Source organism: Pangasianodon hypophthalmus, chromosome 17 (genome assembly GCF_027358585.1).
Source record: "Pangasianodon hypophthalmus isolate fPanHyp1 chromosome 17, fPanHyp1.pri, whole genome shotgun sequence".
NCBI classification, from domain to species: Eukaryota; Metazoa; Chordata; class Actinopteri; order Siluriformes; family Pangasiidae; genus Pangasianodon; species Pangasianodon hypophthalmus.
In genome coordinates this window covers 4,055,582-4,072,177 of record NC_069726.1, presented here as the reverse complement: position 1 = coordinate 4,072,177, position 16,596 = coordinate 4,055,582, and the positions used below count along the sequence as shown (strand labels likewise).

General features: G+C 40.1%; 1 protein-coding gene across 1 annotated transcript in view; it reads right to left on the bottom strand.

Moving 5' to 3' along the window:
• The window catches only part of sez6a (seizure related 6 homolog a), a 122,575-nt gene that overhangs the window by 62,703 nt on the left and 43,276 nt on the right, over window positions 1-16,596 (bottom strand). The window contains exons 4-5 of the mRNA XM_034312480.2: window positions 2,524-3,174; window positions 1,201-1,331 (exon numbers count right to left, since the gene is read on the bottom strand). Coding sequence (XP_034168371.2) covers window positions 1,201-1,331; window positions 2,524-3,174 — 782 coding nt within the window. The remainder of the gene's footprint in view (window positions 1-1,200; window positions 1,332-2,523; window positions 3,175-16,596) is intronic.

Genomic DNA, 16,596 nt, shown 5'->3' with positions numbered 1-16,596 from the left:
GTTTTTTTCCCCTCTTTTTCTTTCTAGAGGATGGTTTTTGTTATTTGTGTATGTAGGTTATTTATTTATTTATTTATTTATTTTCTCTAGGTGCCATGTCTCAGTTTGTGGTATCTATGCTGATATTGTTTTGTGAAAACTGATAAATCATCAATAAATTTTTTTTTTTAAAAAGTGACACCTAGAATTGATCATAATGATCATAACATGGCCTCGTTGAGACTTGTTGAGCCTTGTGAAGGCGAACGACTTGATGTGCGAAATAAATTGCCTCGACTGGATAGGCAGGCAAGAATGTAAACTGGATTGTGGAATATTTTCCAAAGTGATTGTGAATGCAGTGGACTTGTAACATTAGGCGCGCCATGACAGCACTGCTCATGAGAAAATTGAACATCCCTCTATACCTATATCCCAGACAGAAGAATGTGGATAAAAAAGTCAATGTTCTTCAGCACGACAACTCAATTTCTATCTGTCTCTGTCTTAAACTTGTACCTCACTCTCACCTCACAATGGGATTTAAATCCTATTTTCTGCCATTGCAACTGATACATCCAAAATTACATGCCTAGCCACTTGTTCTGCTGCCACTGCTCAATAGTATCGTATCGACTGCGGTTGGGCTCTCAACAAGAGAGATAACAAGTTCCACATGATTGCATAAAACCCACAACAGCTTCTATCAGAAGCTCTGCTGAATTTCCATTTCCTCTGAGCCGTGCACTGAGGCTTTGTGGTATGATGGGTTTGTCTCTCTTCCCTCGGAGTAATGAAGCCAGACATCTTTAAAACATTTTCCAGGAAATGCAGATTTTCTGGGGTTTTTTTTTTTTTCTTTTTTGAAGTGCAAAGAGGAGGAGAATTCACAGAGCACAAAAATGTTTACTCACAACAAAATAATGATTCTGCAAAAGACATCTGGAATTCCTCTGGTCTTAATGCTGTTTTAAAACACAATAGAGTCTGCTGATTAACCATCCAGTGGATCAAAAGTGTATTGTGTATAGTCAAGGTGTTTCATTTTCGAGAGTTATTAGCTTGTTGACCTTACAGAAGAGCGTGACAGACCGGTGTAACCCGTGCTAATTAGTGTGCCTGTGAAACTTGAAAAGGATCAGCCATCATTGTAGGCCAAATAAAACACACTGTGTATCGCATAAAAAAACCCCACACATTGCAGATTGAGAAAAGGCTGACCTGAATTTCGACCCCATATCCAAGATAGACCGTCACAAAGTAGGTGCAATCCATAGTGGAGTCGAATGAATCTGAGCTTGGCGGCATCTCGATGTAGCCCTCAGCATCTGTCAAGTTCATGCTGCACTGACCTGGAAAAGAGAGGCACACGCAGATAAGCCTAATAGAAAAAAAGTTAGATCTTCCATCTGGCGCTTCCTGATTCTCTAGAACAGGGGCCACCAACTGGTGCACAAGAGTCCAGATGCATACAAGGAAAGTGAACTAATCACTAATGGGCAAGTATTAAAAAGCTCTTTGTAAGAAAGGAAACTGAATACCCATGCTCTAGAACATACACACATGCTCATTCACACACATTCAATTACGCTTTAGTTGCAATGGATTTGAAGACTCGATCACTTTCCAATGTAAATGTATTGGTGGTACCCAATCTGATTGTACTGTAATAGTATAGTTGGTGTTTGAAAAATTTGATCATGGATGGATGGATGGCTGGAGCATCAAAAAAAAAAAAAAAAAAAAAAAAAAGACCACGTAGGGTCTCGGTCTTAACATCGTTGTATTTGTCACTTTGGTTCATGACCCTCATTAGCCCAAAAGGCTATTCTATCTTCACTGAGAGATGAAGATTAGTGGCTTGGTGTACCGAAAAGTTAGGCGAAACAATCAGCCAGAAGTTGCTCTGCCAAAGGATACCTTATAGATGAGGTGGAAATGCCTTACACCTAACTTTCCACTTTAGCTGTTTAAAGGGTTTTTTTTTTTTATTATTTATTTATTTATTTATTTATTTTTAATTTTGAAACCAAGGTGGAACCTTGGGAGTCTTGGAAGTGTTGTGGAGACTACAAAATATTCACATTCTCCATGGTTTTCAGCAGTGGTGTGCCTTTTGCATGGTACATGATTGCTCTAAATTAATTTAAAGACTACAGTAGGAATCCTTGCCAAAATATCACTAATGAAATTTGAGCAGTTTTAGCAATACAAAAATTTGAGCAATAGAAGCTCTATATTATTTAATGATTTTCATATTGACTGAAGCAAAGAATTGTTCTGCCTAAACCAGGCATTTGCTCTTTTATTAGAGCTTGAGGAAGACTGAAATCATTCATTCGTTCAACTTCAGTAACCACCATACTTGCATATTCTTTCACACTTGAAAAATGGGCAATTTAATGTAGCCAATCCACCAACCAGTATGTTTTTGGGCAGTGCGAGGAAAACAGAGAACTCTGAGGAAACCGAAGTGGACACGGGGAACTCCACACAGACTGCAGCTCAAGCTCAGGATCTGGCAGTGCATGCTAATATACATACCTTGTTCTCTCATAGTGCTGATTACCGTTGTGGTGTGAATGATGCTTGTTATGGTTGTATCTCCATCCATGTCTGTGGGATTACCCATAATGCTCTTCCCTGATGGCCGACGTTCTTTTTTTGTGAAATCCACCCTGGGATACTTTTCAGCCTTTGGTGAAGCTCTTTGTTGTCCAATTCTTGATGGACTAGTAGCCGTATCCACTTGACCACCCAAGACCTCCACCTTGCCTTGCCTTCTCTTGCTTGGCCTATTTTGGCCTATGGAGACTAGCTTCCCAGGACTAGTAGGACTGGCTGTTGTCATGACTGTGGTAGCGATGTCAGAGAAAGCTGGTGCATCTTCATGAGGAACCACATGAGTTGATCCAAGTGGATCTCCAGGTTCTATGTAAGATGGTCTTGGGGAGGTTGGATGAGCCTCCATATGACCACCATCTCTGAAGAACTGCTGGTCTCCTTCAAAGCTCTTAGTGAGCAGAGCCTCATGGAGGAGAAGGCCTTTCAGGTTGGGTTGGTGGTTGAAGCTTGGTGGAAGCACTGTTGCAATCTCGTGGAGCTCCCTCATGGAGTCCTGTTTGCTGGTGATGGGGTTGAGCTCTTGTTCCAATTTTGATTCTCCTCCTTCATCGCTTGGTCCAATGCCATTGTCTGAAAACAACAGAATCAGTTTTATTCCACCCCAGTGAAACACTACACACCATTAATGCCAGACAACATTGACTCAGTTCAGACTGTAATAAATGATTCAATTATTATTAAAGCTGTTGAACTCATTTTAATTGGAGGCAGTGGTGGCTTAGTGGTTAAGGCTCTGGGTTACTCATTAGAAGGTCGAGATGTCGAGCCCCAACACTGACAGGATTCCACTGTCCTTTGAGTAAGGCCCTTAATCCTCTCTGCTCCAGGGGCACCATATCATGGCTGACCCTGTGCTCTGACCCCAACTTCATAACAAGCTAGGATATGCAAAGAAAATAGAATGTTCCTGTGCTGTACATGTATATGTACGTATCAATAAAGTCTTTCTTCTTCTTCTTCTAATGCCCCTTTCAAGATAATCGTAGCCGGTGATTAGGGAAAAAAAAAAACAAAACGGAATTTTATCACAAAAGCACTAGTGTATGTTGGTGGACGAAATGGCACCTTTTTCCAGATGTGTGCCAAGCAACAGACAGGCAAACAGCGAGCCAAAAGTCTGGTGTGCTGCTACTTAAAAATAAGCAACTTCTTAGCGTTGCTTATTTAAGTGTAGTTTTCCTGTTAACTTCCGTATAACCCGTGTAAGTGGCCAAACATCATAAATGCTACTGCTGTACTGTAGATGTTGGTATTCTGGACTTTGTAAAAATTATGATTATTTTTATTTTAAAATCACTATAGTTTTGGAATCCCCAGCATAATTGGTTATTACATTTTGGGTCTTATTATGTTTTGAGCTTCTGTGCCAAGCCCATTATGTAATACCCACTTCATAATGTGATAATGGCTGTTACATTTTAGCCTTACTACACAATGGGCTTTTACAGAAAAACCTCATGTCAATCCAATGTGTCTTGGACAAATCATGCTCATCTAATTTAGTTGGTTTTAAAAGACAATCTGTAAACCAAAATCCTCAGATGAAATTCTAAATGTGCAGCCTTTGAGACATAACACGATTGGATGTGATTTAAAAGGAGGTATAATAACCACAGCTAATAAACAGAACTGAACAGCACAGCAAGAAACCAGTAAATGCAGACAAATTGCCACACAAAAGCCTTGTTGAAAGGTTTTATGCTCCAAACAGGGGAGGAAAAAAACCTTTAGGGGACCCTTGCTTCTTTAAAAATGCCTGCCCTCCTCCCACGTCCCATTAGAGAAAGTGAAGAATTTGCCGTGAATGAGTCATGATTAGAGAACACAATAAGTGTATGCCGGAAAGCGATTATCGTTCACACCTGCAGCAGCTGAGATGTAATCATGAAGCCCTTAGGATGAGGATGCTTACCACAAAAAGTGATGCTCATAACAAGAAGCAATTGCTAGCCTTGTAAAAACATTTGTTTCTCTTGCTGTCCTTTCTCGTTTAAAATATGAGACCAGCTGTGTTCAGAGAGATCTTGTACAAGGTTGACTGACTCTCAAAATTCTTCCCTTGCTGAGTCTACATTGCACACATCCACACTCTCGCTCTTATCCACCTCCTCCAGTTCTGCTTTTAGTCCGGGATTGACCTATAGCATTAGGAAATGGAAATTCTACAGGATGTCCAATAAAATTGCAAATCCAGCCAAACAGAAAGTAATACAGCCAAGCTAATTATATTATGGATTAAACGCAAATTCCAAATAGGGCTGTTAATTAATCAATTAAATATTAGTATAATTAATATTATTTGGCTACTATTGGTAGCCAAAATAAATAATGGACACAGAACTATACAGTGCTACTGTGGAAGGACAAACTGTAAGAGGTCTAAATTTTTCAAATGTAAAATATTACTTTCAATTTTAATTTACTATTTATTTTCTGTTTTCACATTGACACGTACATTTTAGTTTGAATTATTTCCACTGCCCTTTGACATTTCCTCTGTAATTAGAAAATAAATAGTAAATTATAATTGATTTAATAATATAAAGGAAAAAGAAAACTGAAACAGATAACAGGAAACTAGAATGGAAAGTAACATTCACTGAAAGACTGGGAGGATTTGAGACGCCACGTGGTTTTGAAATACTACTATGTAGTACGCAAAAAATGTACACAGTGCTGTTGGGTCTTTTTTGGGAAAATAAATGGGTTGCTTTAAGTTTAGTTCAAAAGGATGCATTGCTACTGCTAAGAAACTTTTCAATCAGAGAAACAATTTTTTATCTTTCATTCTGCAAATTCTGTAAATTTTACCCCCACCCAAGCTTTGAACTAAAGCAAGGCAGTAAATAAAAAAGCCTCACTCCTCTCAACAGTAATTATCTGCAGTTAAAGTGCAACAAGACACAGCGTATTTCTATATTTATTGTTCGAGCTTTGGAGAATGCCTTTTGGGGTGAGCAATGCACCATTACACATTGCCTTTCATCTTTTCCATATTAATCTCCATTAGCAGGCCTCAGAGAATGTTTTCTGATAGATAGCGTTGTTCATTTTGCATCAGATCTGAATGTCATTCCGATTATTCATTATGAGAAACAAGCGCCTCAGTCACATGCCCAGGAGAAAGCTGCATTATGTGTAATCATGTGACAAAAGGTGTGTGTTTCATCAATTGACACAGTGGAGTGCCTGTTTCTTCTCTTGTTTCATCAGACACCTAGCCCCACTATACACTGTCGACTGTAGGGATGCATATGTCCACTGTAGGGCATCATGCACATACATTTACCCCAAAGGGCAATGTAGCATAGCCACACCTCCCACTGACACGGTTTCAGGAGGCGGGGGGGAAACAGGAGGATCCCAAAGCTGTGAAGCGACAACACTACCTGCTGTGGGGCCGACCATCTATGCTTGTAAATGTGTTTACATGAAATCACATGGATGCTTGCCCTTATTTTCTTTGTTAACATTAAAATCCTGCCAAGATTTCACTGATACCAGGTGAGAAAACAATCTGTTTTTGTTCCTGATCAAAAAATGGCACACGCTGGGTATCCAATCATGCTGGTCTGGTTGGAAACAAAACTGCAGTTCATTCTCATCGACCAGGCAACCCTTGCATCATAGCAACTGCAGCGAGGCTCACAGCATGGAGCTGCAATGGGAACACTGGGGCTTAGCAGTGGAGCTTGTCTTTATGAAATTAGTGCATTTTTATGACTGTATTTACTCTGTACCGACTGTCAGGCATAAAAAAAAATGAAAAACAGCAGGCTATGCATGTGCATAAAAGGGTAATTTTATCACTAGAGATATCCTTTCAGCCATTCTCGTGAAGATGCATGGTGTTTATTTGCTAAATTGTTAATGTCTTAATGTGTTTGGAGCAAACGTGTGTACACAAGTAATGGTGGACATTGGAAATGACAGACTGTGTTTGGTTTCCCTGTATGTGGTCACTGATGACCCTTGTTGCTTTTTATATTATTTACATGGCATGCTTTTGTCAGTTTCCATACTTTCTGTCAATTTTTAATTTAACAATAAACAGTTACAAAGCAGCTTTACGGAAATCCCAATGTAGATTCAGAAAATCTCCCTGAGACAACAAGAGGAAGAAATCTTGACTCAAAAAGGAACCCAAAATGTTCAGTATGAGCAGACTGTGAATAAGAGACCTGCGATGAACACAGGGCAGTCTTTATGATTGTCGCAGCAGTTCTTGGGTACAAATCTACAGAATCCACATGAGATTATCCCCTGAGGAAAAGGTGAGACTAAATATACTGTTTGGGAAGTGCAAATCTTTAGCGTATCCATGTTGGGCCATCCACAACAGTGGAAAGTGAACCAAATATTTCTTGCCTATCTTATTCACGTGTGTCAGTGTATAAAAATATTACTGCACCTTCTGACTGAGGCAAAAGACCTAGCACAAGAAATGGCTCTTTTTTATTTTTTTTAAAACCAGTAACAGTAGAATCCAAGGATTACTTTCTTGTTTCGGAAAGCATGCTTCCCAATTGATACCTAATGCAATAAGGAGAGATGTTGAGTACTGAGACCTTTTGAACTCCCACCTGAAAAATTTCAGAAAATGTATACCACATGTATGGATGTATTAAAGTTATAAGCTGAGAATCAGAAGCAAAATTACCATGTTGGCCAAATGCCATTTCGAATCCATGTGATTTTGCTGAAGAGGACACATTCACAGTGGCACTGTTAGAATGAAAGAATGTTAAAATCAGAAACCGTAGAGCAAGTGCATGTTACAACCAAAGCTATAACATAAGTTTGGTTTATTTCACCATCCTATCTATTAGATCCAGTCTACTCCATGTTTTAGTGTGTTTCCCTCACCTTCCTGAGGCTATAATTGGTTTGGGAGAACAGCAACTCAATTAAAAAAAAACAAAAAAAACAGCCACATTGCTGACATTCCCAAGATTGGGAAACCCTGGTATAGATCTGTGTAGAATGGAGACAGTTGGCTTAAGCATTTTAGACAAGCTCCCATTCTTAACATGATGTGTTTTTGAATTTGTCCAGTTTGACCTTATAGAAAGCCATGGGCAATCTGAAGACTCTTAATGGCCATTTAAGACATCGTAATAGCATCTTGTCCCATCAACCTGTCTTGCCAGCAGGACCCCGAGTAGGGTTTTTCATTCAATTACTACACATTTATTGTTTTTCCCATCTAACACAACCATATTATTGTCATGGAAGGCTGCTAAATTGTTGAAAGGTTGATTCATGTGTTAGGGAGCAGGAAGGAAAACCAGCATACATCACTGCAGCTAGTTCAATAACAATATGTAAGGAATAAAACACAACGAAGCTACTGTTACCACCCTGAAGTTGATTAATTTCCAATAACAGCACATTCTAATGTGGTTTATACATCTTATACCACAGCAATTTGGTGACGATTAAAATTTTTATTTATTAAAGTACAATCAACGTTGTACTTTTGATCCTTTTGTGGTTGTTACATATTTAATGTTGTGGAACAGCCCCAAAAGTTATCACTTACATTATAGCAGGTGTAAACAGTTATTCCCTTACCGGCCTCCCTTTGGCATTAATAAGACAAAAAAAAAGGCAACATGCCATGCCCTAAAGACTTGCATGTGGGGGAAAACATACTGTTAGAAAGCGCTGACACTGGAGACTCCTTCCATAAATATTAAATAAACGTCTCCTTACAGTAAGCTTTACCATAACAATGATTATATGCATTTCTTTGTTAAATAACACATTTAAAAAAAAAATATTATAATAACAATAATATTATTATTATTGGTCTTAGAAAGCTGCTGTTATAGAAAATTAATCAACATCCGATTTCAACAGCGCTGTGGTATAATAATTTATAAACTTCATCTATTCTGGTGCACAGCTTCAAAGCAACAACCTGAAAAGTTTCCCCCGAGCCCCTCAGCTCCAACTCGGCGTTCAAACAGACACCGATCCCTAGTGTGCTCTGACACCTCAATTAGCACACGTTTTCGGGATGACAGTGTGTTCTAACAAGGCTCAGGACGAAAGAACACTGCAGACAGGAGGAGATGAAAGGACCGAATTGACACACATGGCGAATGAGTAAGATCTCCCAGAGCGAGGGCTTCATTTGAAGCTCTGACACACAGCGAGATGGGGGTGTGGGGGGTGCGGGGGGCAGAGATGTCAGAGTAGCGAGCGTGTCAGAATAGCAGTGTCAAGGAGCAGTGAGCAGAAGAGCAGTGATCCATATTTGTCAGGGAATTTGGCAAACTTTTGATTTGTATTGGGTGTATTAAGTATGACGTGTGAGGAATAAAATGCGATAGGGTGTGCTGTTGGTGGAAAATAATCGATGACAGTGGGGCGATGAAGCAGAGTTTCTGTTACCACCCTGAAATTGATTATTTTCCAATAACAGCATGCCTCGAAGTGTGGAACGTCTATGAGAAAAGTTATTTCCTGTTATCGCTTACATTATAACAGATACAAACAGTCGTTTTCTTTCTTTTAAAGTTAATAAGACATAAAAACACAGCTTATCATGTTGTCGAGAAACCAGAGTCGGCTGTCTTGAAGCCCTTCCCATGGTGGAAACAAAGCGCTAACACTGAAGACTCCTACAGAAAATATCATATCACTGATTTATATGATAGAGAACTAGTGATGTTCTTTGTGCTCATTTCCTTACCGAGTACAAGTAAGAAAGTCATCACCTCATGATCGGGACTGTCTGTACAGTCCGGTGAAGGCAAATGGTGAGTTTCATCTCACTTTGTAAAAACTGGCCGAAAGTGATTCTCCTTGTTGGGCTACGCAGGTAGCCATAGCGTGCATCAAATGACATTTAGTGGAAGAAAGCACCAGTTGACCTGGTTTCAGTATCCCCGTTTCTTTACCTACTGGAATAAACTGTCTTTAGACAGCAGAGCCCTTTTATGATGTTACCTGAAGTACACAAATTACTGTTTTTATGCTACTGTTTACTTGGGCTACAAAGAATTATCCCTGACATCTGGCCTCCCTCCAGCAATTTGAAATCGTTTCTTACATTGAACACCATTTAACATAGTCTGAAATACAAGTTTGCTGGCAGCATTGAACCAGTAGAATGAGTTCTTTCTTTGAAGAAAAAAAAAGTCCAAGCGAGGTTTGAAATCATGGCTAGCTCCATTTAGAGCCACTAAGCTATAGACTGCAGAGCAAACATTAATCACAGGCCTTGACACAGGCAAAGGTCTTGTTGATGTGCTCCGATGAGAGAGAACCTTTCTGGCAGCTTTATTTTGTCAGAAAACACAAACACACTGGGGGTGTCGGGTGATTTTGAGTGAATAGCAGATGCTACAGTGCTTTTCATAAAGGTTTTATCAAGGTGACTGCACTCCTTGTAAACATACAGTCCCCTCCAAAAGTATTGGAACTGCGAGACCAATTCATTTGTTTTTGTTATACACTAAAGGCATTTGAGTTTGAAATCAAAAGATGAATATGAGACAATAGATGAGAATTTCAGCTTTCATTTCCTGATCTTTACAATTCTTCTGGAGGGAACTGTATAGAGGGAATCTAACCAATCAATATGAAATATTCTATGTTTTCAATCATTCATCTGTCTTCATTAAGTGATTTCTCCTGGTCAGGGTCACGGTGGATCTGAGGATTATCCCGGGAACACTGGGTGTGAGAACCTGTGATTTGAATTACAGCCAGCACTACTGTCGGAGCCGCTGAAAAAATCTGACCAATTAGATTCAAGAATTTATCGGCACTGTGTTATAAAACCCTTTACATTTACGTTTGTTCCGTTACAATGCCTCTTGTATTGCTATTCAACATTCTGTTCATTTGCTCCTTACACTCTTCCTCGGAAAGGGGCAGTTTCCTCTCATCAGAGTTACAGACCGCCGGATGGCTTGACTGCCAGAAAGATGTGGTACTGTAAAAAGGCAGCAGGTTGTTAGCAGGCAGACGGAGTGAACAGCCGTGACATTTAAGCAGCGTGTCTTCCAGTCAAATGTATAACACGGTCAGGCAGAACCAGCAGCGGGTGTAATAGCACTGTCCAATTTTGCACTCAGAAAAAGGAGCTGACTACACTAGGAAGTAGTTAGGCTGGAGAGAAGTTTTCAAAAGAGAGAATTCTAGTCTGAAAAAATAATAATAAAACAAAAAAATGATCAAATAATAGCGAGCATGGCTGCAGTGACATTAAAAGGCTATTAAAAGGTGATTGAAACATTCAGGACGAAGTAAAATGCTTTGATTATTAAAAGACTTGATACTCTTCTGTCTGTTTTTGGAGAGTTCTCTGAGCTCTGCTGGTGCACTGTTTTCCAGGGACAGCATTGAAAACAACTCAACAGTGTTTCACATGACCTTCAGATGAGAAACTCCTCTATCTCCAAGTCTCTCCTTCCACTCTGGCTTTAAAAAAAATATACAATTTTTGTATTTTTAAATCTTACCCTGGCCATAACTCAACTAATCATCCCTCAGACAATATTAATTGGCAATATTAATTATCCTTTACACCTCAGACAATATTAATTTGCATATATAGTTGGGGGTAACGTTTGACTGGTTTCATTATTATTTTGGAAAATGCTGATCTCCTGGGATTGTCTAGAGTTTCAACCGAATGATGTGAAAAACAGAAAAAAACATCCAGTTCTGCAGAACGAAATGCCTTGTTGATGAAAGAGTTCAGAGGTGAAGGAGAGACCAGACTGGCTTGATCTGACAGGAAGTCTATGGTAACTCAAATAACCACTCTTTACAAACGTGGTGAGCTGAAATGCATCTCAACACATTGAGCCTTGAGCCTGATGGGCTAGAACAGCAAAAGACCACTTCAGGTTTCACTCCTGTCACTCAAGAACAGGAATCTGAGGCTACAGTGGGCAGAGGTTTACCAAAACGGGATGGTTAAAGAGAGAAAAAAAAAAAAAACGGGTGGCTTTTTTCTCAGCTCAGACCACAGTCCATCACTGGCAGCCATTTCAAGTGATTACACAGAGTAAAATGTCCTCTAGAATTGGTGTTTATTGGGGCTAATTTAGTTAAGCCGGCTGCACTGACACCGTAGCACGTCATCAGCTATTGCGAATCCACATGTGAGGTACTCTAGCCGTAGTGGAGATCGCTTACTTCCTCACTCTTTCATTTTTTTGGAATTTCTTTGGAGGTGAAACTAGAAGTAAACAGGCTAAGCAAATAAAGTACAAATTCCACAGACGGACAAAGTTTTGTATGGTTGGAATGTAAGAGCTGACTAACGGCAAGCAGAGCTTCTCTGCTTACCGTGATCACGATTCAAAAGAGATACAGCATGATTGACTTTCAGTGAATGATAGTCATTCACTGATTGTGTTCCGGTGTGTATGATTAATAGTTTTTTTTTTGTTTTGTTTTTTTAACCTATGATGAGAGGCATAATCGATGATTTTCCGCTCATTTCTAGCACACTGTAATCCTGGTGTGCTTTCCTTTCAGAGTGTGCCAAGACTCTTAATTCATCTCCATCACCTTGGAACTCTGCACCCATTTCAGGAAACGCCTGTGGAGAAAAACCTCCAGTGTCACGTCCTGTCCTCCAGCTGAAATGGTTTAGGACATAGCTAAGTTAGAATACTTTTCCGCACTTATGCATGCATGTATCAGGCCTGTGCCCGAGCAGCAGAATGGGAATTTCTTCATTATATGGCAGCTGGTAGAGCCGCCACACTGGCTGCATATCAATGCGCTCATCAGCGGGCACTTTTTACGTGATGAGAGCACTAATCTGCTGGCCGAGCCGGGCTGGAGTGAGGCCTCTCTCTGACATTACGCTCCTGATATCCAGGCCTTCATTATCTTATTATTCTGAAGAGGTAACAGAATGTGGGGGGAAAAATCAATAGGCACCTTCCACTTGTCTAAAGTGTGACGGCAGTGTAACAGTCCTTCCCCTGCCCTCTGTCTCAGGTTTTATGTAGGGAGTGAGCGTTAAGCGATGGTGATACTGGAGCGATACTGTCAGCGCAGAAATTAACTGAAGATGTTGGATGAAAGTAGATAACTATCAAAGCAGTATCAGTATATAGGCGTGGGAATGGGGAGACTGCCAGGGCTTATGGGGTGGATCAGTCAAAACCGATAATTTACGACTATTGTAACACTTGAACATTTTATCACTTGCAACATAATTGTAAAGTCAAAAAGTAAAATATTTGCTATTACGCTAAAATGTTTGTGTAACAATTCCATTTGCTTTGCAGTGTTCTTCCTGTAGTTGTGGAAATGGTCGTGAAATTTTAACAGCGCCACCTGCAGTACTGGAGCACTCGCGCACATTACAACCTCAGAGAGAATGCAAGCTTGTAAGCTCTCGAGCGTGTTTTTCGTCTTTGCACCACCCTCACTGACATCGTCTCCATGTTAAATATGCCGTGGCATTTTGAATCGGCTCTGAACTTCAGACGTGGTGCGACATCCCCCTAAACATCATTAAACACTCAACCTGCATACATTAGCATTTATATTAATAATTACAAATGAGGTCCAGTAACATCATCATGTATCAGAAACCAGCAATTTACTGTTACAAGCTGTATTTTCTTATCATGGAAAGGTCGAGTCATGCTTGCACATGCTCCAGTGCACTGTGCTGCAGGACATTTGCAACAGGAAAAAAAAGGAAAAAAGAAAATCAAGCTGCCCCAAAAAAAAAAAAAAAAAATCCCCATATTTCACCCACAATGGCTGTCAGCATCTGCAATTTATCGTCGCCAGGGACAAAATTACATGCTGATTGGCAATAAATAGATGTCATTAGCTTCAAAAGCCTCCGATCCTACACCTGTGCTGAGGTGCGTGTAATCTGACTCAATTTGCTGGCTACTTGGCTGTAGAGAAGGCCATGGATGAGGCTGGGGTTGGACACTGATGATATCATTATTGATGTAGAATGATCCAGCATTTTCTCACTGGCCTGTCATGAAGCTGTAGCGAAAGCAGTGGAGCGGAAATGGAAAGATATGGACAGAGAGAGAGAGAGAGAGAGAGAGAGAGAGAGAGAGAGATGTCTGGACAGTACATATTAGCCCTGCACACCAATTTCACAGAGTTTCATTACAGTTTCATATGAATTTTATCCGAATTATTGACATTTTTACTGTTAACGTCTCATCTATTTTTCACACACAGAGACAGATGTCAGCTGAGCAGATGAGATACTAAGCAGCGTGACTGTCTGGCCTTGTTATCTTATAGGTTCTAGACAACATCATGATACATCCACACTCTCACCTTTCACATCTCTCTCTCTCTCTCTCTCTCTCTCTCTCTCTCTGTGTGTGTGTGCACTTTTTTTCCCTATCATTCATGTACTGTTCCTCACACCATCTCATTGCTGGAAGGCCAGATGCTACCTCATAAAGCTTCTTGTTAGCTGAGCTTATATCCAGACATACTAACCTCTAAATTTTAACATTGGAGTTATGGCTCAAAAATATGCCAAAAGAGCAGTCTTCATCTAATGCGATTGCTCATGTAAGAGCAAAACGCAGCCTGTCAGCAAAGAAACCTTGTTAAAAAGGAGAGAGAGATTGTTGCCTGAGATCAGTTAACACATTTTTTAATAGTTAAATACATGTTTTTTAGATTCTTTGTTGAATTCTTTTATTTCATTATTAAGAGTTACAAAGGCTAAGAGTTAGAAAGGCCTATGTGGCACTGAAATCATGGAATGTCTAAAATCACAATTTTTTATTTGCATTATGTTATTAATCTGATTATCTGCCTTTAAAATGCTTTAGAAATGTCAAATGATTTCCTTACAGGTGGAATAGTTAGAGAACTGTGCCTTTGAAATGAAAAGGACTTGACTTGACATCTGGTGCATAATGGATTCAGAGCAAAGAAAAAAAAAAGGTACATTACAAAGGCCTGGATGAAAATCACTGACAGGGAAGAGAATATATAGCGTGACGTGCGGCCATTTTAATAGTCTGGTTGCATGTAACGGGGAAATTGCTTTTATACGCTTTGGCAGGTAGATGTCAGGGAGCAGCGCCTGGCAAGGCCCTGTGAGTACACACGTCTAAGAGCATAAACGTGGTAAACAAACGTGCTACCTGCCCGACGGGGCCATGCAGGAAACACGATATTAGAGCTGACACTGATAGATGAAGCACCCACTCTCGGATGTGTTAGCCAAAGCCCTGCAGCGGCAAAGCGACGCTGATAGGCTGCGCCACCTGAGAACACAGCGGAGGGATCTGTACTCACTCATAAAGGTGCTCTAGGTTACATCTAAATATGGGGTGCACCTGAGCTTCGAGGGAAACCAGTCAGGTGCCAGTTGTGTGATCATCAGGGTGCTACATTTAATAGACCTTCATTAAAGAGGCAGGAAGTTACACAGGTGCCTCTTCCTTACACCATCCCTAGTTCTAAACCACACCTTGATTTCTTGTCTTGCGTCATTTTGAAAAAGCTAACAAAACTCAGAAGGTGCAGGCCATTTCACGAGCCACTTTTAGCCTGGACAGAGGTCGCGGTTCCAAATGTCAGCCAGCCATTCTTGCTTAACGTCTCTAAGCGATGCATTATGATCTCTTAATGAAGCTTAAACAAAAAAAAAATCCTCCCAATCATGCACGCATTAAACTCGGCAACGTCGCTTACGTAATGTGCAATTCACAACACGAGAATACCACAGAGTGGCACGCAGTGCCGAGGTGAGATCGAGTTCTGGGTACAAATTGGGTACTGACAGATTGCAGTCCCATTTAATGGAGAAATATGGAGGCCCCTGGGGGGAGAGACAGACGGATGGGTTTATGGGGGATCGTACAGCCATCCCTCCCTCTGCATGTTATAGGCTGCGGGTTACAAACTGCTGCACAGACTAGCAGACCACCAATTAATGTCAGCTCACTGCTGGCTTCATTCGTGGATCACACATTGGCGTATAACGCTACAATTTCATTTACTGCATGGACACCTTATTGGTTATGTCCGGCTATAAAACAAAACAACTATTTGGGAATGGCAGTCAATCACACGGTGAAATGCCTTTTTTTTTTTTTTTGGTCTTTACAAGCACATACTGCTGGATATAAAACTATTTTCTGTACAGAAACAAAATCCAGTGGCCATTTTTCAAAATGCAATCTTGTCTACAATCACTCATCGTGTTTTATGGAGCACAAAAAACACACAGTGCCACCAATCAATTTCCATACGAACGCATAAGGTGCTAAATCCGCTATGTCAGCCCCAAAAACTGGAAAATTGTCTCTAAAAAGGTTGCACGGGGTTAGAAAAGGGAAAGCAAATATCAACAAAGCCATACAGGACCTTTTATGGGCAATATGATGGTTATGTGACGATATACATCACAAACGTTTTTAGTTACTTATACTGTTTTTAACGTTGTATAGTTACTTATACTGTATATGCATTACTTAAGTTATATCATACTCATGGATGTGTAAGGAATAAAACGATACCTTGTTTTGTCCATTTATAGTTGTTGAATGTCCATGAAACAGGTTAGTTCCTGTTATCATTTACATTAGAGCAGCTATAAACAATTGGCTTGTGACCAGCCTCTCTTTTTTTTCCTCTCTGTTGACATTAATACAACAATGACGACAAAAAAAACGCAGCTTGTAATGTTGGAGAGAAACCACAAAGGTTGCGTTGGCAAAATGTTAAAGTGCCGGCACTGGAGACTCCTTCCTTAAATGTTAAATAAACATCTCCTTATGGAAATCCTCGACCATAGCAACAGTTACAATTACTGCATGGATTATGTGGAGGATCTGCCATACAAGTCCCTGTGAATGAGCCGCTGCTATAGAAAAGCTCAAAAAACGATGTTTTGTGATTTGATTTTGTGAAAGGTCCATACCTGCTTTTCAGATGCTGGCAGTAAAATTGTCCACTTGTAATACTCCATTTCATGGATCTTGGCGAGGTTTACTGATGAATAAT